At 38.7% G+C, this 22,244-nt stretch overlaps 3 protein-coding genes across 5 annotated transcripts; all 3 read right to left on the bottom strand.

Moving 5' to 3' along the window:
• Nucleotides 1-146: 146 nt before the first annotated feature.
• LOC113299347 (brefeldin A-inhibited guanine nucleotide-exchange protein 1-like) lies at nt 147-8,503 on the bottom strand. Of its 2 annotated transcripts, XM_026548369.1 has the most exons (11): nt 7,263-8,503; nt 6,752-7,069; nt 5,432-5,762; nt 4,889-5,311; nt 4,304-4,599; nt 3,766-4,039; nt 3,030-3,517; nt 2,435-2,756; nt 1,922-2,282; nt 1,019-1,701; nt 147-939 (listed from the first exon to the last, which is right to left on the bottom strand). In XM_026548369.1, exons 1-11 carry the CDS (start codon nt 8,300-8,302, stop codon nt 310-312), a joined length of 5,166 nt encoding a protein of 1,721 aa, XP_026404154.1. In that variant the 5' UTR covers nt 8,303-8,503; the 3' UTR covers nt 147-309. The 2 variants fall into 2 exon arrangements, with proteins under 2 accessions (XP_026404154.1, XP_026404161.1); XM_026548376.1 differs by lacking the exon at nt 7,263-8,503 and having other exon boundaries at nt 5,432-5,772; nt 6,752-6,941.
• Nucleotides 8,504-8,832: 329 nt separating this feature from the next.
• LOC113299338 (glutamate--tRNA ligase, chloroplastic/mitochondrial-like) lies at nt 8,833-15,013 on the bottom strand. The gene is made up of 13 exons (XM_026548356.1): nt 14,709-15,013; nt 14,494-14,612; nt 12,141-12,262; nt 11,584-11,766; nt 11,267-11,385; nt 11,101-11,149; nt 10,880-10,981; nt 10,662-10,764; nt 10,505-10,568; nt 10,110-10,224; nt 9,939-10,039; nt 9,473-9,629; nt 8,833-9,377 (listed from the first exon to the last, which is right to left on the bottom strand). The coding sequence occupies exons 1-13, from the start codon at nt 14,969-14,971 to the stop codon at nt 9,144-9,146; spliced, it is 1,731 nt and encodes a 576-aa protein (XP_026404141.1). The 5' UTR covers nt 14,972-15,013; the 3' UTR covers nt 8,833-9,143.
• A 281-nt stretch (nt 15,014-15,294) lies between these two features.
• LOC113299324 (trafficking protein particle complex subunit 11-like) lies at nt 15,295-21,449 on the bottom strand. 2 transcript variants are annotated; one of them, XM_026548344.1, is made up of 9 exons: nt 20,825-21,449; nt 20,104-20,165; nt 19,818-19,944; nt 19,591-19,714; nt 19,368-19,448; nt 18,828-19,169; nt 18,515-18,693; nt 17,613-18,436; nt 15,295-17,266 (listed from the first exon to the last, which is right to left on the bottom strand). In XM_026548344.1, exons 1-9 carry the CDS (start codon nt 21,166-21,168, stop codon nt 15,765-15,767), a joined length of 3,585 nt encoding a protein of 1,194 aa, XP_026404129.1. In that variant the 5' UTR covers nt 21,169-21,449; the 3' UTR covers nt 15,295-15,764. The 2 variants fall into 2 exon arrangements, with proteins under 2 accessions (XP_026404129.1, XP_026404135.1); XM_026548350.1 differs by having other exon boundaries at nt 19,818-19,932.
• Between the last annotated feature and the right edge of the window lie 795 nt (nt 21,450-22,244).

Here is a 22,244-nt window from a genome sequence, read left to right as displayed (position 1 = left end):
CATGTTTTGCTATTTGTAATTTTTCTCTTCCATGTGTGGTATACTAATTTCTAAGAGCAGCAGCCTAGTGAAACAAGTACAAATTGTAAACAATTTATACATACTACAGGGTTGTGCTTAGATGGCTGCAAAGGTATCGAATCCTTTTGAAAGATTATATATACTCAGATTGTTTGTGCTGTACATAAAATAAAGAAATACGGTTTTGGCTTTGGCTATATCTGCAAAACAAATTAAAGAAAATCTCGCGTGGACTCACTCTCGGGCCAGCCGAAAAACATCAAAAATCAGACATCCAATGTCAAGAGATCATAATTTCATCATCACTATTGGACCTATATAAGATAGGAACATGTCCCTTAACACATACTGCACTTCTGTAGAGCTGTGCTCACTCTTAACGAGGTCCACAATTAGTGGGAAAACACGAGATGCGTGTTTGCTAAAGGAGTCCCTCTCCAACCCACACAATGCTCTCAACCCAGACAAAACTAAAGGTGTACGCGCTGCCAATTCTTCCTTCTTTGCTGTACCCAGAGGAAGAGTCCAGTGTAGTACTTTCTGATGATTTTCTGCTTGCTGCTGTTTGAATCGATTGCTTCCTCCTCCTTGTGCACAGCTTAGGTATATCTGTATTGCTTTTTCACATATGCTTATAAGTTGAATTTCTATGCCCATCTCTTCAGATAGGGATGGGTTGTTTGACAGTAATGCTTTCAAAAAGTTGATATAACTTTGGTACGATTCATTTTCAAAGTGAACAGTAGGTGGGTCTGACACCTCCAGCACAGAGCACACTTTCTGCAGTTTCAGCTGTACAAGGGTTTGAGAACTAAGTTCATGGGCATGCGATGCAACAGATGAGAACATCTCCAGTAGAATTGTGATATTCCCTGCTGTCAAGGATTGTTGGTGCGTCTGATATAGCTCGGTTATTACCTGAAAAGATAGAATAAAACAACATTGTTCAAACTATTCCGAATAAATCTTGTTGCAGTGCGCTAGCGAGAGAAAGTACCTGAATTATAAGGAGCTGTACAGCTATATGATCTTTCATTCTAGAAACAACATAAGCCGCTGTTTGAAATATATCATCCTCAAGATCATCGCTGTTTAACCCATGGTCTGAAAGTAAATCTGCATCTGTCTGGGCTTGAGTGAGATAAGGTATGTCGATGCTATCCATGGTTCTGACGACCTTCAGAAATCCAGGGAGAGTTGACAGAGCTGCTTCTTTCAAAGAAGAAAATACACCTTTCCATTCATCTTCAGACAGCCTGCTCCCCAACTCAGCTGCCAAACGCACCAAAGCAGCAACACCGACACTAGCAGGGGTATGGCCATGACTTAATATTAAACTAGTAAGTACCGAGACAACAGTAGGTAACTGAGACCGGACCACATCAAAGAAATTGATGAATAGATCCACTAGGCATTGTGATGCCGCAGTACAAGTTTCAGAACTCCACATGTGGCCCTCGTGGCTTTGATATCTAGAAGGTGATAACTGACCATCGCTCTCATCTTGTATATCTCTCTTGCTTTGGGTACCGCTGAATATGGGAAAAATAACGGACTTGAATATACCAATCCAAATCGGGCGTGAGAAAAGATGTCCATGATCCTTCAGAATGTTGAAAAGAACCTCCAGAGCACTCTTTCTAATAGCGGGTCTTGGATCAGATGTTAGTTTTGATAAACCTGAAAAGCATTTGATTAAAGATGCTTAAATATGTCAGACATTAAAGTCCATCTTGAAAAATCATAAATTATTAACACGAGACATCTCATGGACTTCAAAGTCCATCATGGAACTGCTTGGATAGTCAAATAGGTCAACTCCACTTATGCTCTAAACAAGAAGTATTTTACACTTACTCATACATACTGCTAAGTAGCTAATTCTGGAAGAAATTTTTACCTGTAAGCAAGGGGGCCCAAAAGTAAACATGATCGTCCTTTTCAGTGAGTGTATGCTCGTCTGAAGTGTCTTCATGTTCTACCGCACCAGATGGATCACCTTCCTTGTTTTTCTCGTAGCAAACAAGCCCACCATCAGCAAGCTTGACAGCACAGAATCGGAGAAATGCAATTGCATTGAGGCTAACGTCACTGTTGAATCTGCTATTAGTGAAGGTTATAAGGCATTTTACACAATCAGTAAAGGTTGTTGTTTCAGTCTCTGTTATATATGGGAAATAATCTCGAACTATTTTCTCCATCGTTTCAAAAGCCAATAGGACTATATTCTTGCGTTCATCAGCTGCTGCAATCGTGAAGACCTGAAAATAGAATCATAACTCAATCAATTATAGAAGTATAATACATTGCGCAAACTAGTGACTCAGGAATATATCCCCACGGAATGACATGAACTTAATACTCTGCGACGGATATTTCGATATTAGAATTAAAACTAAAGATCTCCACGAACCATAAAAACACTTTTCCACCCGGATTTCACATTATTGACACGGCTGAGGACCATCTGCGAGACACAACGAACAATCAGCTCCCTTATTTCTGCCGAGTTACTTTTCTGCATAACAATCGCAAAAGGCCTTAAGAACTCATTCTGGAAGTTGTAATTTGCCAGCTCTTCACGCTCCAAAAACTTCATAGCTAGCTGTCTCAATGAATCCATCACAAAGATTGCTACTGAGAGATTTTCTGATAACCCCACTGAGACAAAGAAGTCTGAAAGAACATTCCATATTCGATTCCACACCAATCTGATGCGATTCATGTTGTAGTGCCTGCAGATGCAACAGAATATCTAACAATATAACCAACTGCAGAAAGACAAGGACTACACTTTATGCATATTACTTTGAACTGCAGAAGAATACAAAACCTATTAAGTAAAAATATCACATATGCTGCATATTACTGAGCCATCTACCTAATCTGAAAAAAATTAATAAGATCATGTTTACAGCAAAATGTACAAAAGATTACTCGTAAAACGAAAGGATGAAGCTATCAAAGATTTTCCTAACTGAATTTAGAAAATAAAATAGATGTCTTACGCAATTTCAACTATTTTAGTAAGGCTGAAGACACGAGGATCTGTTGGAGACTGTAATTCTACTATGGCTACTTTGCAGAGAGCCTTTACAAACGCTACAATTGCTTCACTGTTCAACCTTGGGCTATGAGCAAATATGTGGTTCAGCTCGACATTCCCAATTTGGTCAAGCAGATTCAAATTGGAAATAAAGTTACTAATCTGCTCTGGAGTAACTGGTCCGCTATTAACTCCAACAGTAGCACTATCATAAGAACCCCCTCGAACAACAGCCATTACAGCTGAATTTTGGAGAGCACTGCCTTTTCCCTTGGCAGATTTCTGCATTTTCTCTTCTGTTTCAGAGCGTGAAGCTGTTAAGAAGGACGCATCAGATGGCGCACCCTCTCCCAAAAGTTGTAAGTGCTCAAATCTAGATAGACATGTTAAGATGTGCTCCCAGGCTTCCTGAAGATGATTACCATCTTCAATAGCAATGGATATCATTGCCTGAAAAAACAAAGTATATTTACATATATGAATATCAGAGGTAAGGATCAAATAGGAGAACTAACAAAAACATAGAGAAACAGTGAAATACTATAAGCAGATTCACATGTTCATTCAAAAGGGCTAAGATCCAGGTCCAACCATCCTAAATATTCATACTCCCGGATGAGGCTGAACCTGTTAGTATTTAGACTTAATAGCGGCGGCTTAAGCTGATAATTCATAGTTCAATTATTTGACACACTTACCTTTACTGCATCGACATTTTTTTGCTTCATATCAGCAGCACAGTGGAGGTACGTAAACTTTGCCACAGATGTAACAAAAGCATCCCGCTGTGTCTGCAATCCCATTACAGCAGTAACATGCACAGCATATCGGAAGCCTTGCAAGCTTTGAAATGCTGCAACTTTGTCATTACTCTGGTCAAGAGTCACACTGAAAGCAGCTAACATTGGGGCCCAGCAAACCTCCACCATAAACCTCAATATTGCTATATCTGTCACAGAATAGTAGATAGACCTGCAATTTCAAAGTTGAGAATTAAAGCATGGAATGATATAAGTTTACGAAGAAGTGACCTACAGAATAATAGATAAACCTTACACCATAAGAATTTCAGAACAAAAGAGGCTCATAGTGCTGAATTAGCAAATCTTTTAGGTTCCACAATTGAATCGGGTGGTACACCTCTCACTTGCACAATGATGATGTAGAAAACCAACCTCATAACCTAGATATACTCCAAAAAAAATCAACCATGGAACATGGTATTAGCAAACTTACTCTGGTGATTTGCCTCTTGTTGCTTTAAATTGCTCTTGAATGTCCCTAATCAGAAGACCATTTGCTCCCAAAGGTTTTTCTTCAGCCTGCTTCCATGTAACAAGATTGAGAATACCTTCGAGGCCTAGTAGCTTATTCAAGCTGTTCGCCTGTTTGTTCTGTGGGGCAGAAGATTCAGCCTTCATCTTTATTTCATTTTTCAGAATGTGATCGTATACGGAGCCCAGATACTCCTCAGGTAGATCTTTTCCGTCATCTATCCCTCGGTTATTGCGTATGAAATCGGCTTTGGACATCTATGAACATATTACCAAACATCAAAATTCCAATACTAATAATAGTTTCAAGATAACTTTCATCTCCGTAGTAATAAATCTTCTCAAAAATTACGATAGTAATTCCTAGATCAGGAGTTAGGTTAACAAAATCTTTTGCATTAATATATTTTTTGTCATATGTTTTCAGTTTTGAATTTCTAACGAAAAGGCTTATGACAATGACATATAAATACTTCTAAGATATACTTTTTCCTACATAAATTATTCTAAGAACTAGACTCATGACTATAGTTCAGGACTTGCTCACCTTGTCTTTTACCATATTGTTGTGTGCATCTGTATTGAGCATTATCACAGAATAAGCAAGAACATAAGCAGTATCCGCACTTGTAAAAGAATTTGGGTTACATTTACAATAGCGCTCTGCAAACTTTTCCATGATTCGATCAATCTTCTGGGCCTCTCCTGGCAATCTGAAGCCTTGTAAAAAATATCTTATTGCTTCACCAAATTCCATTGCTTCAAAATTAAATGAATCGACATAGGCATGCATTATTTTCAGAGAGAAGTCATCCCTTTCACCCAAATAGTCTCCTATCATGGTTTCATTCAGGCCTGAAGTACTTTTCAAGAATGAAGCAATTTCTTCGGGTGAGTTACCAACTTTCTTTGCATTTATAAGAAAATCGATTCCCTTGGAAGGTTTTCGATTGAATAAAGCAATACCTTTCTGCATGTAAATTATTAAGTTGTCAGTGCACATCGATCATAAAACAAAGTAAAAAAATCTGCCACAGGGATTCAAGAAGCTAAAAAGCATCACATTTTATCTCTTAAAGCTAAGCCTAACCTGGAATTCTATTTTAAAGGCACGGCGTTGCTCAAGAGTAGCAGCTTCTGAATGTTCAGAATTGGTTTCAGAATGAATGTCATAATCAAGCCCAGCTCCTTCTTCTCCATGTGTGCTGTGGGACTCTGCTGACATATCACTTTTTGGACTCCTTGGTGGATTAAAGTCATCACTTCCCAACTGTTGGTCCATCCAAGCTCCCATGGATTTGATGATACAAACCAAACACTTAACAGCTTCAAGCCGGAATGTCATATCTTGCGCTTGAGACAATGTTGTTGTAGAACCAGTTGGTGGGCCTAAAGCAGTCTTTAGAAGGCCGTTGACAGTCCTGCAAATATCTGATGGAATTAAAAGGCTTTTAATAGATTTTACTTAAGACTGCTGCGCACAAAATGCAGGAGAAGTACGGAAATGTATGGAGTAATTGATAGAATGCATTTAATTTACATAAGTGTGGCCTCTTGAGCCTTCCGATACATTTACAGCCAATGGGTTTGACCGATGTAGAGGGACATCAGTGCAATCCTACGAAGGTCACCTAAGAAGCCTTCAGGAGTGGGTGTTCAGAGAGGTATTTCTACTGGCCATATCTGCAGTTCCAGTCCCAACACATTCCTGATTGGGTTCTACAACTCTATTTTTTTCACCCAAATTATAGTATGATTTCTCTAATTATACAATTTCAAATATGAATATTATCATATTAAAAAATAGAGGAGATCCTGACTGAAGATCAGTACCAATTAGGAAGATCTTCTACAAGTTCACGGCAGACAACCCCATCCGATTTTTGGAAGGGCATTTGGGTAGCACCAGCAAGAAGATCATGACCCAAGATCAGCTACAGCTCGAGAGGTGTTATTTTAGTAAATGTTGGTCATATGCGATAAACGAACTGCAGAAGCAGGTGAACATACCAAAGGAAGTGAGGTACCCATTCTGATTATATGTCTGTTTTGTAGGTGTCTTGGACCTTTTGGTCTTTCCCAGAATATCTTGTTGGTGAGTTCGTTATCTTTCTTGAAGTGCTAAGGCTTAGAAAAATTTCCCTATCTTGCAGGCACTTGTCAGTCATGGTATGAGTAAAATCGAAGGAGTTTCCAGGCAAAGCTAGGAGTGTTGGGCTATCAATGGATTGTAAGATAATTATTTTGGGATCAACCAAATGTCACTTAAGGATATAGATAGACAGTATGAAGCTTAGAATATCTTCAGGTAGATGCTGGACTTTGTCATTTACTAGATAAGCTATTTCTAACAAGTGTACAGTTCAATACAAAAATAACTTGAAGAAACACAGGGGCTATAGGAGGATACCTTTCAAACAGATTTGGTGCTTCCACATCACAGTCATAATTGACAAACAGGTCGATGATGATTTGTGAGTCCTGGGAGATCTTTTCCAGCAAGTTGAGAACTATCATTTTCTGTAAAAAACTGGGCTGAAGCACATTTTCAAGCACCCTAAGAACAAGCATGGGGAAAAAAACACCAATTTCTGCCTTCAATCCTGATCTGAACTTCATCAACAAGCTCATGAGAATAGAACATAGGAGCTGGAAAATACTCATAACAGATAACGCACTATTCTTCAGCAACGATAAACAAAGAAACTGCTTGACGCTATTGAGAAACCTGTGCCAGGAGAAGATCATGTCAATATCTTCATCCAACTACATGGGTTATTTCACAAATTGTGTTCTGTTTACCATCAAAATCACGAAGAATACAAAATGTAAGTCGATAAATAACACAACTTCTAGAGTGCATAAAACATTTATGGTCTCTTAACAGTAACTATCAATATTAGCACAAATAATAGACTTGCCTTTCATTAGTTCGCCAAATTGGACCACCATTATCCATCAAAAGCTTTAAAAGCTCCAAAGAAAGAACTTTTCCCCTGATGAGCAGTGGGTCTTCAGGATTCTCTTGAGTCGCAAACTTCATAGAAAATTTGCACAAGTTTTTGAACAAGTGAACCCCATCTTCCCTTAACTTACTATCCCCACCACCTGATTCAACTCCTTCATTTGGCTTCTCATTTTTCTCAACACCATCACCACTCTCGGACTCACCCTTGGCCTCCGGAATAACATCAACACCAGCGACACCATTTTGCAACTCCTTTGCCTCCATGACCTCATTAATAAAGCTTTGAACGAACTGAACCAAAGTCCATTCACTCAAATTCTTATCAGAAAACTCCAACATCTCATTGACAGAAATAGTTCTAATTTTAGCATCCATGCTATCTTCCTCAACCCTAGTAAAAACAATCAACACAATCTGAGCTAAAACCACTTTAGCACAGATCTGATTAGTCCCACTCAAACTACCTAAATACACATTATAACATGTTTTCACAATATTAACCAAACAATCTCCTCTAATTATCAGAAAAGGAGACCGAACCGCTGATACCAATACTTTCAATACAGCTAGTTCAATTCCTTCATCTCCAAGACCCCCACACTTGCATATCGAATCAACAATTCGATACAAAATTGATGATTGTTTTTCATTATCGATTTCGCCTCGGATTAAGCCTTGAGAAAGTAATTTGAAAACACATTCTAATGCTGGATCAACAACTTTAACAGAACCAGTATCAATTGCTTGAATTAAAGGTTGGAGAACAAATTCAGAATCAGAAAGAGAGAATTCATGAATCGGTGTGTTGAGATTTGTTTTAGGATCTGATGATGATGTATCAGTTAATGTTTCTAGCTTGTCTAAAACAGATTTACAAGATGATACAAGGTTAGTATGTTTTCTCCAAGCTACATTTTTAATGATCTTATCTAGTGCTGGACCTAGTATTCTACCAGGCCTTGAAGTTCCACCTAGGGTTTGCGATGATGACATTGTTTAGCTCTAGAACAGAAGACAAATATAATCAAATTGGAATCAAATTTTGATAGATTTTACCGAGATCTGGACGGTTGAAGGTGAAGAAATAGATCCATTAATTCTAAGGTTTCGGGAACTTTAATCCTCCATTTTTGAAGCTTGAGATTAAAGCAGCCATGAAAGCAACAGAAGAAGAAGAAGAAACGTTATTCTTCTAATTTGTTCTTTGTCTTCGAGTCGTGCTAATGATTTTGACTTTGTCGCTTGAATCGCATGAAAGAAGGGTAATTTTGTCATTTTAGTGATTTTGGTAGGTAATGAAGCTCATTATGGTCCGAGGACCTTGCCCGTGGCTGCTATAGGCTCAGCTTTAAATCCCGTCGATGTCCAGATACGTAATTCTTGCTTCGCCACTCGCATGCACGAACAGTAGACTCAGTTTGTGTTATTTGTTTAGTGAAATAGGGATGGAGTACTTATCAACCACTACGTACTATAATGACCAATTCCAACGCAGAATATCACCAATTTGCACTTGTTTACAATAGACATTTCAAACGAATCTGTAAATAAAATAATGGATTTATACATGCTAAGTAAAGTCTGAAACTGAAAAGTACAGTGAAAGCCAAGAAATAAAGGACACAAAGTTTAATTATGCCTGCATCAGAATCTCCTGGAAGCTTGTTTTCTAAAGCTGTTGTGTATTTTCTGATTAATTTCTAGAATTTATTTTTCTCTTTAAATTCGTAACGAACAAAACTTAACTTTGGCAACGGTACTCTTAGTACGCATCATGGTTAGACGCGGGGAGAAAACAAAATCTGGTAAAAAATATGGAAAAAACTCTGTGAAATTATGCAGTGGTAGCAGATGGTGATTCTAAAGTAGGCTGATCTTCTTTATTGAATGCTTCCCAGTCGATTTCCCTCAATATTTTAATCCTTTCATCTAATGTTACAAACCCTGCTTCAGGAGCAACCACACCACAGCTTCCAGCTTTATGGAGTAAGATGATACTGGAACTCATGTCTGGCCCATGGAGTTTTCCTGTCAGCAAAACTCGAAGCGGCATGAAAAGAGATTTACCCTGTGCCATATATAAACATGAGAAATGTAAGATATTATAAGATGACTGGAGTAGGAAACTATGAAATGCTTGAAAAATCATCTCCTATTACAAACCTTGCGTTTCGTCGATTTCCCAAAGCTCTTCACCCAGTTCTTCCAACCAGCATGACCTTCTTCGAGTGCCACACCCAGCTCTCCACTGTCATAAGCAGCGAGCAAGCTGGTGGCAACTTCCGAAAGCTTGTCTTCTAAAACAGGTTTACCTTCAGGACTGCAAAATATAAGAACCACAAAACACACCATTATAATTATCTATAGCTTTATGCTGAACAGTGTCCATCTCAAGCATTGTAAATAATGAAAACACATTATTAAGTTTAGCTTGCAATTGTGTCATATTTTTTTTGGAAGCATTGCAATTGTGTCTAGCAGATGTCACGATCATTAATGTGATAATAAACTCGAAACATGCAAACACCTGGTCGAAGGGTTTTCACCATCTAAACTTTGCATGATCTGCAGTTAAACACCGCCAAACAAATAAGCAGAATTCAGAAGAGAAAGAGAAAGAAGGACATACCTAGCTAAAGTAGCAAATAATGGATAGGAGAGCAAATTTGTGAGTGCTTTGTCTGCATCCGGTACTAAGTCAATACCATCCTTGAGCAGTTCGGCAGCTTCCTGTTTTAGGAGGATTAGCACATAATCACATATAAAGTCTGTATGTACACCAAGCAATTAAGATTCTTACATTCACAAACTCTCCTTCTGATTCTGTGAGGATGCCAGTGGTTTTCCAGCGTTGAGCCAAAAGCTTGACAAAATCACCGGACGGGAGAGCTTTTAAATGTTGACCATTGATCCACCTTTTATAAGCAGAAAAACAATGTGACTTCAGCAAACAAATTATAAGCAGAAAAACAATGTGACTTCAGCAAACAAATTATAAGCAGAAAAACAATGTGACTTCAGCAAACAAACGCGGTGAATCACTATGCTAAACTGACATGGTGACTCAAACAAGAAAGTTGGAACCCTAAACTACTTTGTGGCGGATGAGGCAACAAGAAGCTCAACAACCAGTTGGTTTAACAAGCCTGAATGGGGGACTTCAGCAAAATGCAGAGAGAATCGGAGACAATTTACCTTAGCTTTGTTAAATCAAAAATAGCTCCACTCTTGTTGACACGATCAATAGTAAACTTTTCAACTGCGGCCACAAAATAATTAACTGAATCAGCGAGCGGGAGAGACCACGGGATTTAATATGCTACTCGTGGTTTCGCCCGAAGTATATGCTTACCAAGCTGCTGAAGGGTGAAAAATTCATTTTCAGTTCCATCTCCCCACCCCAAAAGTGCGAGGTAGTTCACCATTCCTTCTGGCAAATAACCCATCTCTCTAAACTGCAAACAGATAACGGATCTAAACTTTAGAGGAAGTGACCAAATAGACTAATAAAAAAATCAGAAGATCATAAAGGTAGATGAGAAGGAAAATCTTTGAGACAACCGTTGATACCTGACCTACTGAAGTTGCTCCATGGCGTTTTGACAATTTACTTCTGTCAGGAGCAAGGATTAAAGAAACATGAGCAAATTTAGGCATTGGAAATCTTAGAGCCTGCAGCAAAATATTATTTTCATTAGATCCAAGGCATCAGTTTTGGTCAGCCAATTAAATAATCAAAAGAGCCGGGACACAAACGACGCAGACATAAACGTCAAAGGCTGAGAGGTTACTTTGTATATCAATGCTTGTCTCAGAGTGTTTGGTAAATGCTCTTCTGCTCTGAAAGTGAAATACTTAACGTAAATTACAATAGAATGTAATGAACAAAATATTGCACTCAGCCTAAACCACGCAGCAGTCGCGCACGATTATTAGAAGAGTATTAGTAAACGTTACCTTATAACATGAGAGATAGACATGGTAGCATCATCAACTGTGACACAGAAATTGTAGACAGGTTGACCATTGCTTCTCATGATCACGAAATCTCCGAGGGTGTTCAGCCCCCAACTGACCTTTATGACACTATCAGACAGAATTAGCAGGGCGCATATCGTTGAATAAATTAAGCAACAAAGAAAATAGCTAGTGAGCCATGGAAAAATCCAACTGACATAAAACAAGTATTTAAGCGGGTGGGTACACGTTAATTATATATGATATCAAAAATAAACCAGTGTCACTGATTCGCAACTTTTAACGGATGAACATACTTCTCCACGGATAAGGTCATTAATTTTTAAGACGCCATTTTTTGGGACCCGAAACCGGTATGTGTATGGTGTCCCTTTAGATAGTTCTTCCTGTACTTCATCATCTGTTGCTGAAGCCCATTTTCCTGTATAAACTGGTGGTAGGTTTTTTAGCTTTGCAATGTCCTTCATTTTCTCCAATTCCTGTAAAAGATACAAACTTTCGTCAAGGATCGACACAATCACATACTTATCATAAAAACAAAATACACTTCATTAACTTGAGCATAAGTAAAACCTAGCTCTCCTAGATAGCACTCTAAACCCAACCATGACATCGTATAATCTGATGCTTGTCAAGTCGACTGATACTCAACTGACCAGCCCTATCAAATTTGAAAATAAATAACATTCTATCAGTTGCTCGACAAGTACATGGGATCAAAATTCAAAAGTTACATGGACATACTTCTATGAGGTTGTAGTTTCCATGCATATATGCAGAATTGAGACACCGCTTTGTAGAATCCTTGTGATAATTGACTTTAACAGAAACAAATGAAGCAAAGATTAATTACCTCATTCGAACAAAAACACCTGTAAGCATGCCCAGAATTCATCAGATTCTCAGCGTATTGTTTGTACATATCATTTCGCTCAGACTGCCGATATGGACCATATTCTCCACCAGCACCAGGGCCTGCATATCAATCGTGTCACCATTATTAGCATCACCATCTTCTACTAGTTAATAACCTATCTACTGTTTAATGCTTTACTAAAAGACAAATAACCACATACATTCAAAAGGTTTGTCCTAGCGACAACAACATTATTGATCAAAATAAATAAAAAAAGACAACAACATTCAGGTTAGCGGAGGTGGATGAGTGATGTTTTTAAGGTTCATGTATGATCGTCCCTGTTTTATAGTATTATGTTACAGTACTTCCAGTGGATTCTTCATCAGATAAAATGTACTTGATAATTACATCTTTTTATTCTTAATTTAGGGTTATCTATTTATTAGGAGAGTGTTATCTATTGGGTTTATGTACAGATGGAGAAGAGTTTAAGCTAAGGTTGATAACTAATACACATTGAAGGTTTCAGCATTCGTTGGTCCCATAATTGAATAAGCATCTTCATCTTTTTGCTCTGCTTGCAATTAAGTAGATTACTAGTGTGCATTAAACTAAGCAGACCTCTTATGTATTTTCATAGTGGCCATGTCTTTTTAATGTATTGGTTAATAAACAACATATAAAGAGTTACAATCTAATGTTTTTAACTAATACATATTTAACATTATTTCCTATGATGAAGCTCCATTATTTTTGCTGCATTTCCTTAATAGTCAAGTGGTGCCCTTTTTCATTGAATTCTAATTGCTACCTTGTTCATATTTGCAATCAATTCCTACTGTTCTTTCACCTATGTTATGGTCAATAGGCACAAACAGTCTAACCTCATGACATTTAATCGTGAGTAGGCAGTTCTGCACCTTATGTTAATATGTTTTGTATGCATGAAAAGCCAAATAAGCCTCTGGTAGCACTAGTTCACCTAGATATTACTGTTTTAACTTTTCAGTTTCTCTTCTAGGCCAAGTACAGGGTCTTCAAAAGTAACTAAAGTTACTAAACTAGTCCAGAACACTAAATCTCTTACTAACAGGTAATAACATGTTTTGGTTGTAGAGCTAAGTAAAACTATTAGTACTGCAGCTGACAATAATGACGGCATTATCATCAGTCGATAATAAGTCCCAAATTTTGTCTGCAGATACATCTGTTCCAAGAGCTGGTGTCGGTCACTAAGATAATCAGTTGCGGTGAATTTAGTTACATGGTGATGAAGGAAGGGAATAAAGTTTAGTTACATGGTGATGAAGAAAGGGAGCAAAGTTAATATTCCAGGAAAGCTGAAACACTCTTTGGGGATGTCAACCGTAGGAATGGGAAAATGGGTATTCGGTCTGCTGCTACTGTACGACGGATCGATATGACTTGTGCAGCGAAGATGGTTCTACATGATTGGCAAAGAGGTCGAATACCCTTTTTTGTTCCCCCGCCAGAGCTAGATAATGCTAATGATCAACCATCTATCCGCATCCAGTTATTACGAGGACATTGTGGTTTACAACAATCGGGCATCAGTCGCTATTGCTAGCCAGCAACTAAAAAATTGGAAATCTCTTTGAACAGAACGAGTTGGAGGCTAAGGATTCTAAGCTAGCTTCAGGCCAGGAGTTGGACACTGAACCTGATCCAGAACCAGAGAGGAAACTGAGTAACTTCTCTGGCTAGGAATCTGAGAAGCTTCCTGAAGCCATTCCAATATTAGTTATGGTACTGTTGTTTTTTGTGTCATTAATTTATAAAAACCACCTCATAAAGCAAAGAATCTTGAAACTCTTTGGTAATTGTATCAGTGTATCTGGATATTTTGAGCCTATATCATCCAAAGCAGGTTATCGAACTATTACTAGTGAGTACTGTAACTACTACTATCATGAGAGCTATTTTATGATTTTTGCTTCTCTAGTACCAAGAATACAGCGACAAATTCTGGTGGGGAATGGCTAATCATATCAATATCTTGCTCCATTTAATGATTCCAGCCAAGTACGGCATATCCCACTGAGCTAAATTATGGAATTTTCTGAAGCATACAAGTAAACAGCTCATCGATGCACTTAAAAGCTACTGAATTTCTCAAAATTTGAGTCTAAAAATTCCTAAATTCTTATATCCATGTTTTTTCACACCCCATTCATCCCATACCGTCCACCAGCTGCAAAACGAAGGGACACGGGATAATGTGGCAAACTGTGCTGACCATATGCAATCTCATCTATTAAGAATTGTGAATAGGTACAAATTCAAATAGCATTTTTCAGTTATTCAGATAATTTAGCAGATAAATTACCTTCATCCCATTCAAGGCCAAGCCAAGCCAGATCTCTCAACACAGCTTCCTCAGATTCCTTAGTAGATCTTTCCAAATCAGTATCTTCAATTCTAAGTACAAACTTTCCACCCTTAGACCTACAATGAATTAGGTCAATTTTGTTTACTCATACTATTGAATTAACAAAAAAAATCAACAAGAATAACAATGAATAATATAAAAATTCGACAAACCTGGCGAACAAATAGTTAAACAAAGCTGTTCTAGCTCCACCAACATGTAAATTTCCAGTAGGAGAAGGAGCGAAACGAACTCGAACTTCTCCTTCGTCTTTCTTACGGAAACTGGGACTTGAAATTGAAGCCGAGATGATAGAGAAGTTTCTACGGAGAGGGAGTGGTTTGAGTTTATAGAATGATGAATGACGAATGAATGGAGATGAGATATCAGGTAAAGCCCTGATTCTCGTCCATGGTGATCCTACTAGAGATGCCATTTTTTTGTTTCAGCGAAGAAAATCTAAATCTTCGAAGGGATAGAATGACGACTGGGGAATCATTTTATACTGTGTCGTTGGGTACACTCACACTCGGTTTACACCCAGCCTCCGATGCGTAAACAACCCAACTTCAAAGGGTAGGGAGGGTACTGAATCCGAATACTTGTCCCATGAGTATATTTAATAGTCCAGAGGAACATCCATCTCCTTATTTGTAATTTGTTTGAGCAAATTTATCAGATTTTTTGTTGGAATGTGTTCCAAAATTCAAAATTCGGACTGCGTTTTGATAAGTAACTAGAATAAAATAGATATTGAAAAAGAAAGATAAGCTTTAATAGAAGTTTTGAAAATATGAGCTAAAGAATCAAAGATTTTCCACATTATAATGCATTATAGTTTCTGTTCAGTCCAGCACGCTTTGTAACTGCTCATATTGCATTACATTTCTATTCAATACCATTGCCGGTGATATTTCATACAGAGGATTCCACCACACCTTTTTGAGACCATCCAAACCTTCTTAGGATCAAAATTATGTTTACCCTAGGCGAAACTTTAAGCACTCAGGAAAAGGCTAATCGCAGCAATTTTCTTACAGTTGATGGGTCCGAAGACACAGATACGGCAAATTACCGCACCAACTATGTTGTTACTGATGTGCTTGTAAGCGTCAAGTGTTCTTATCCAGTGAAAGCCAACGCGAAACAAAGGAAGAGGGTCACCAGTTCAAGCACCTCGACGAAGTTCACCAGTATCTTCTATACTTGAAACAATTCGCACATGAAATTTACGATGTGGCAATGAGCTCTGTTTTTCTAGTTGCCTCGCTATCCATTTTGAGATGAGGCTTAGACGGGAAGATGAAGACAGTCAATGCAGTAACAGATGGATGAAGAGCAGCAGAATACCTAACAGAAGTCACAGTAACCCTTGGCAGCTGCTGTGGGCCAGAGGACAGAGGGACAAGCCTGTAAGTTAGGATATGCTCAGATTTTGGCAGGATAAATATGGTGTCATTATGAGATCCAGATAACAGAAAGCTTTGGGAATCTGCCAATGAGTACTTGATTTCTTGTAGCAACTTTGTCTGATTCTGTATTCTCACACAGCATGTTAAGGGATCTCCAAGGATGCCATGAGGAGGACACTCCAAACTAACGACTAATGGTGCCAATTCCACATTTACATCAGGGAGCTTGTGTCTGGTCAGAACCCCCGCTTCTACTCCTGTTGTGCTGGAAACAGGTGATTGTTCTTCTAAATTGGATTCCCTCATCCATGTAAGACATACTTCTCCCAATGAGAGTTTTGGAGAGTCCACCTCCGGAATAACAGAGAAGACATGCTTGAATTCTTCACCTGGCACGAGAAGAGGAAGGTCCTTGGGGCTGCTCCCACATCCCTGTTGCACTGTGCATGACTGATCAATCTCATCTTTGCCCGCTTCGATGGAAATGGACACCAATTGCAAAGGGATCTCGGCACAGTTCTTCGCACTTACAATAAGGATATTTTTTTCTTTAAAAGCTAAGGTTGCCAACTGATCTGGACCAGGAGCTGCCTTTATCTTAGTGAGCAATAATGGGTCACGATGGAATGGAAGCATGAGCTGGTGACCAATTGCAAAAGCAGTTTTTCCTTCAATTTGCAGGCTTTTATGGATATTGACCTTATTTGCAGAAGCTTCATTGTCATTTGACAAGTATCCCAAGGACACATACAGCATCACAGGTTTCGGTTTGTGCCATTTAATTTCTAATTTGCATGACCAGGACTCTCCGATGCTCAGGAATGGAACTGAAAGCAACCCAAAAGATTGCTGAATATTCCTTATCTCGTCTGGCCCCATTTGAGTCTCATCTTCTCCATTTGGTCCCCAAACATTAAGAAGTTGCACATGGTGACTATCCATAGAAGATGGCTCGGTTTCCCGTGGACTAACCAAGCCACCCCCTCTTGCATCTACTAGGTTTATTTTCAATTCGGCAGAATGTACTGCGTGACTCTTAGAGACCACAGTAACAGGAACCATGAACCTCTCTCCCACTAACGCAGAGCCAGTAGCTTCTAAGAGAAGATCAACTTGTGGGTCCAGTTCCTCGACCTGGATAACTTTCTGACCTGAGAATGCAAGAGCGGGATCCTTTGTAGGGAAGGTCTCCACACGGTCCTCAAACTTCCAAAGAGGCAAATCTTCCATTGAGGCAGGACTTTCTGCTCGACAACAGATACTAAAGTGGGGACCCATCCTTGCTGTCACAGAAACACATTCCAGCTTTCCACTTTGTTCTGAGTTCGTCATACACAGGTCAATGCAGGAAAATCAAATGTAACACAGTGAGAAAAACAAAAAACTAATTTAAGACAGTGAGAAGAACAAAACATTAATATAATGGAATTCATGGACTCTAAGCCTAAGGAGGTATACCATCCTTGACTTTGCCTCTACATCTGCCCTCCTCTGGTATTTAAATCATGGAATTCAAATCGAGGGGTTGGAAATTTCCACATTTTGTGAATTTTGCTTGAAGACCAGTTAGCTGGATTTCTAGTTTGAGAGACACAATGGCATCTGTGCCTTGTATAGATCTCTTAAACCAATTCTATAATGACAATGCAGACAAGATTAACTTACCAGATTTGATGTCATATGTCAACCGTAGCCACTTATTAGTAATTAGAGCCAGTGCTGGAGCAATCTCTGTACGGGAAACCTGTTCGCTAGAAGTTGATCCTGCCTGTGGCTTTTGAGCATTTGTTATTGTGAAGTTACATGTGGGCTGATTAAACTGAATTTCCAGCTGATCAATCTCAACAGGATGAGGCAGTTGTGAAAGAAGTGACAATGTAAATAAGGTAGATGAACCAGGCTTAACCACTGTGTCGTGAAAAGCAACAGAAGCAAGAAGCACAGCTCTAAGGGGGCTAACAAGATCGATCTCGAGATGAAGGGGTTGATCCACGGTTACTTCGAGATTACTTGATGGAAGAGGAGCTCCTTTCACAAGCCCAATAACTTCGTTGTGTATCATTTCTCTCTGTGCAAGAGTAGCGGGACATGTGGGGCCACATTTTCCTTTGCCCTCCGAAGATTGAGTCTCATTGCCAGATGCCACAGGCAGAGCAGCCATTTCAAAAGAGTACTCGATGAAATCTTTCACTGATTTCAGTCTCCTTGAGCACTCTCTCATGTAACCCAGGGCCTCCCAGAGCAACGTCACCCAACCCTCTTGCCTGTAGTAACTCGCGACCCCATCAAAAAGCTGTTTTGCGTTACTAAAGTCACTGACTGCAAAGTATTCTATGGCCATCAGATTACGGCAGCAGCATGCCATTCTTTGAGCTTTCAAGCTACTGTATGATTCAGATGACTTTTTGAACAAAGCAATAATTTCATAGGAATCCTGAAATCTCTTTCCTTCTGCAAGGGCATAGAGGACGTACTCTGTATCAGCAAGACTGCAAAGCCAAGTTCGAACAATCAATAACTGGAGACTGAAATCACCAGCAAATTCTAGAGGACCGTGGAAGACTTACTGCATCTCAAGCGCATCCCCTTGTTCAAGTAAACGAGCATATTGACCCACATAAACAGATGGAATCACAGATTCAGAACCACTTGTAATTTCCTTCCCTGTGGAAACTGCAGAAGTTTCCGGTGCAGATAAAGCAAGCTCGAGACAAAATCTCTTCTCTCTCAAGTAGTGAGCAGCCAGCTTTACCACAAAAACACATGTGATCATAAGGAACAGAACTTTCTCATATGCATGCATATGCTTGAATAAACCTAGAGGGCAGAGGCCAATATTAAAATCAAAGCAACGGTACAAGGGAGCGTACCACCACGCACCTGATAATAGTAAGCTGGATAGAATTCCCATTCAGTCAAACTTCTCTCCAGCATGCCAGGTGGGAAAGAGGCAGTGTTTGGAATGGAAGCAGAGCAAGTCTCCAGCAATTGTGCAAATACTAAAAACTGTCTGCTCACCCATTCCCAATGAAGAAATACCACTTCTGGTGCTCCGATGAGCTTTTTGTAGCATGCAATGTGTTTCTTGAACCATGTCATAGCTTCTAAGACCTTTCCACCATGCAACAACAAGGTTGATACCTTAAAATGCAATTGCTCTGCAACAGTTTTTATCTCAACTAGACGTTGAACCGGGGGCAGCCTTGTTGACACGCCGATCATCTACCGATAAAAATCAAGCAACTTAGTTTATGAAAAAGAAATTGACAGATAAACACGAATGTACTCATGATAGTTAAACACACTAGCATCAGCTGCAAAATTGGAGAATTGAAAAGATTGTATGTGTAAACCCATTAGATACCAGCAGAAGTCCACATAATTGATCTACAACAATTTCTTAGAGTATTTGAAAGATACCTCTCTTAAAGTATGATATGCCTCTTCATAAAATCTCAAAGCCTCAACCCAGTCTCTCCGAAACTCTGCGTATACAGCAACCTAGTATGTCATAAATTTTCAACACGAAATCAGCAACTGATAAATCCATCACTTGATGGCAAGTCTCAGTTCATCAAGCATAATAGAAACACATGATGAAATTCAACCGCTGTAGAGATGGATGAGAAAGACAAATGCTTGCCTTAAAACAGTATCGGACATTCAACTCCATAAAGTTGATGTTCTTCTTTTCGATGCGTGTTTTAATCCTTCGTCCTTCATCCCTGTAATATGTATATGCTAATTCAGCAAATATGCTCCCCAGCCTGCATAATATTTCTAGAGGAGATTATTTTTCTGTTTCTGAGATTCGACAGCCAAACTAAACCAGATTGTAGAAAAATAAGATATATCGAAACTGAGGCATGCCTGTTAAGAGATTCCTTTAGTTCCGAAGAATCATTCTGCGCAAAGGTAAGAAGGTACTTGGAGTCAATTTCAGCACGTTTCCTCAGAGCAGTCATACGATCTTCGCTGGCTTCATCTGCATTGAAAACTTAAGTTCGTAACAGGATCTAAGATTTTTATTTTCCGTCCAACGAAGTATCCCTCGATCAGAAACACAAAAGTGCAATAACTATTTAACTGTGATCTAAGAACATATACATGCATAAGATACAGATAATGAATCCTGTAAGGGTGTAAAGCCAGTTACCTTTTACACTAGACTGAACAATCACCACTATTAGTTTGATGTTCCTAGCGCGGACAGCAGCTCTGAAACAAGCGAAGGAAACAAAAAGTGATGGTAAGTGTTAATTTGCTGAAAGGCTGAAATACATACTGCTTCAACCACACAAGCTACCAACAAAATGAAAGAAAACTTATTATTCCCAACAGGGAAGATGACCAAATCCATACACAGAATGAATAGAGTAAAACCAAGTAGGTACAAATACGAGAAGCTTAAAACTTTGGTGCTGACAATCAATCAAAATTCCGTCTACATAATACCAGTTTTATTCACTATGAAAGCTTACATGTGATAGTGAGTTGACCAATAAATGACATTGTGCACGACACAAATTCACTATGACCAAAATGTTGAACATATTGACTAAAGTCTGAACATGGGACACAAAAGACATTGTCGGATTTCTCCTACCACCCAAGTTAATGTCCCGGGATAGTTTTTGCTTCCTCTAGCTCTTTCCAGTTATATTATACATCCATTGGTGTTTTATATTGTTGGCATTACACATTCATCTATGGCTGCAAATTCCTCCCATATTATTGTAACTTAATCAAGCTTCAAATGAACTAAAGTCCCCAACATAGTAACAACTCAAATCGAATGTATCTTCTTAGTGTGATAAATTCAACAATACAGCATTGCATTTTAAAGAAATAAATAAATTGTGAATGGAATACCATACTTTAAGTTATCTAGATCGGTGCAGACTTGCATCCACTGAGTAGGATCTCCAAAAACATGATCAGAACCAAATAAAGCAGCAACGACGCTAGGAATTTTAGTTCTATGTTTTAATAACCAATCCTTTTTCAAAATTCCACCTGGATGATGAGTAGATGAATCTAGGGTTTCTTTCCGAGTCTTTGATATTATAGAGATCTTAGAAAAATCAGGTAATGCTAATGTATTAACCGGTGGTTGTTCAGAATGAAGATAAGTTGATATTGTAGAATGAAGTTCCGGTAATCCTACAAGTGAGACTAATGAAACTGGTGGAGTTCGTAATTCTTCTCCGTAATCTTCCATATTGATAATTCAGAGTTGAATTTATGGCATATAGACAGATCTGTTGAATTGGGAGGGAAATGACCTGTGGATCGGCAATAGTGGTGAACCTGAAGTAACAAAATTTGATGAATTATAGGAACAATTAGCAATAGTGGTGAACCTGAAGTAACAAAATTTGATGAATTATAGGAACAATTAGGGTTTCGATTTTATGATATTGACAAAAATGAATTTGCTAATTCTTCTGCTTTTCCCTCTTTCAGGGTTGTTCTTCTTATGCCGAGTTCCTAAACATCAACAGCTCGGGCTGTGGATGATTCGGTTTGCTTAACTAGTTAGCTTTCCACTCTTCTGGTATCGTTGACCGAATGAGTCCTGGTGGGCTGAGAAGGTTTGTTTGTCTACCTACCCTTGTTTGTTTGGACCTGACTCAATATTTTTATCTAAATCGGCTCCAGTCAGATGTCTAAGTTATTTGGTTTGTATTTGTTCACATGCGTGATTCACTATCTGACTTGCTAGAGCATGCTTTCATATCTATAGCTACACTAGGGTTTGGGAATCGGAACTGTCAGAATAATCCTTGTTAGAAGTAGCATAATATAGTTGTTAACAACAGAATGTTGCCATGAAACTTTTTGTAGAAGCTTAATCTAGGTTAAATCTATATGGCTCTTATGCCGGATTACTTAGAATAACCTCAACTCATAAATATCAAACTTGAGTGTCTCTTGCGCCGAGTTATTTAGTGAAAAGGATTCAAAGAATGCCTCGCCTTTGATGATGGTAGGAGTTTTGACGGGGTAAGCCTGCGATAGGACGCTCTATGGTGATTGATATTGGGAAGAAAATGAATGTTGAGATTCATCCAGCTGATAACATGTTGGAAGATCAAAGATAAAAAATTTAACCTGAGGATCGAGCTTGTTCTTATTACTGTATATACTCATATTTATATTTGTGAAGTGGAGAACTTGAAAATAATTTTGCTTGGCTGACAACCGATCAAATTTTGGAGTCGCTGCCGAGGAGGCAAGGCAGAATGTTATTTTGTTTTTGAATCTCGTATTTTTATTTTTTTTTTTCTATAATTG

The sequence above is a fragment of the Papaver somniferum genome, chromosome 1 (genome assembly GCF_003573695.1).
Source record: "Papaver somniferum cultivar HN1 chromosome 1, ASM357369v1, whole genome shotgun sequence".
Lineage (NCBI taxonomy): Eukaryota > Viridiplantae > Streptophyta > Magnoliopsida > Ranunculales > Papaveraceae > Papaver > Papaver somniferum.
This window is presented reverse-complemented; position numbering and strand designations above follow the sequence as displayed.

Coding starts and splice junctions, on each gene's coding strand:
- LOC113299324 (XM_026548344.1), bottom strand. CDS start 21,168: ATGGAAGATTACGGAGAAGAATTACGAACTCCACCAGTTTCATTAGTC. Junction 19,945..20,103: donor TGTTCAGTCTAGTGTAAAAG/GTAACTGGCTTT, acceptor TACGAACTTAAG/TTTTCAATGCAGATGAAGCC. Junction 19,715..19,817: donor CTAAAGGAATCTCTTAACAG/GCATGCCTCAGT, acceptor AATATTATGCAG/GCTGGGGAGCATATTTGCTG.
- LOC113299347 (XM_026548369.1), bottom strand. CDS start 8,302: ATGTCATCATCGCAAACCCTAGGTGGAACTTCAAGGCCTGGTAGAATA. Junction 3,518..3,765: donor AAAATGTCGATGCAGTAAAG/GTAAGTGTGTCA, acceptor TTGTTTTTTCAG/GCAATGATATCCATTGCTAT. Junction 940..1,018: donor TACAGCTCCTTATAATTCAG/GTACTTTCTCTC, acceptor CTATCTTTTCAG/GTAATAACCGAGCTATATCA.
- LOC113299338 (XM_026548356.1), bottom strand. CDS start 14,971: ATGGCATCTCTAGTAGGATCACCATGGACGAGAATCAGGGCTTTACCT. Junction 11,150..11,266: donor TCTATCTCTCATGTTATAAG/GTAACGTTTACT, acceptor TTTCACTTTCAG/AGCAGAAGAGCATTTACCAA. Junction 10,765..10,879: donor GAGCAACTTCAGTAGGTCAG/GTATCAACGGTT, acceptor ATCTGTTTGCAG/TTTAGAGAGATGGGTTATTT.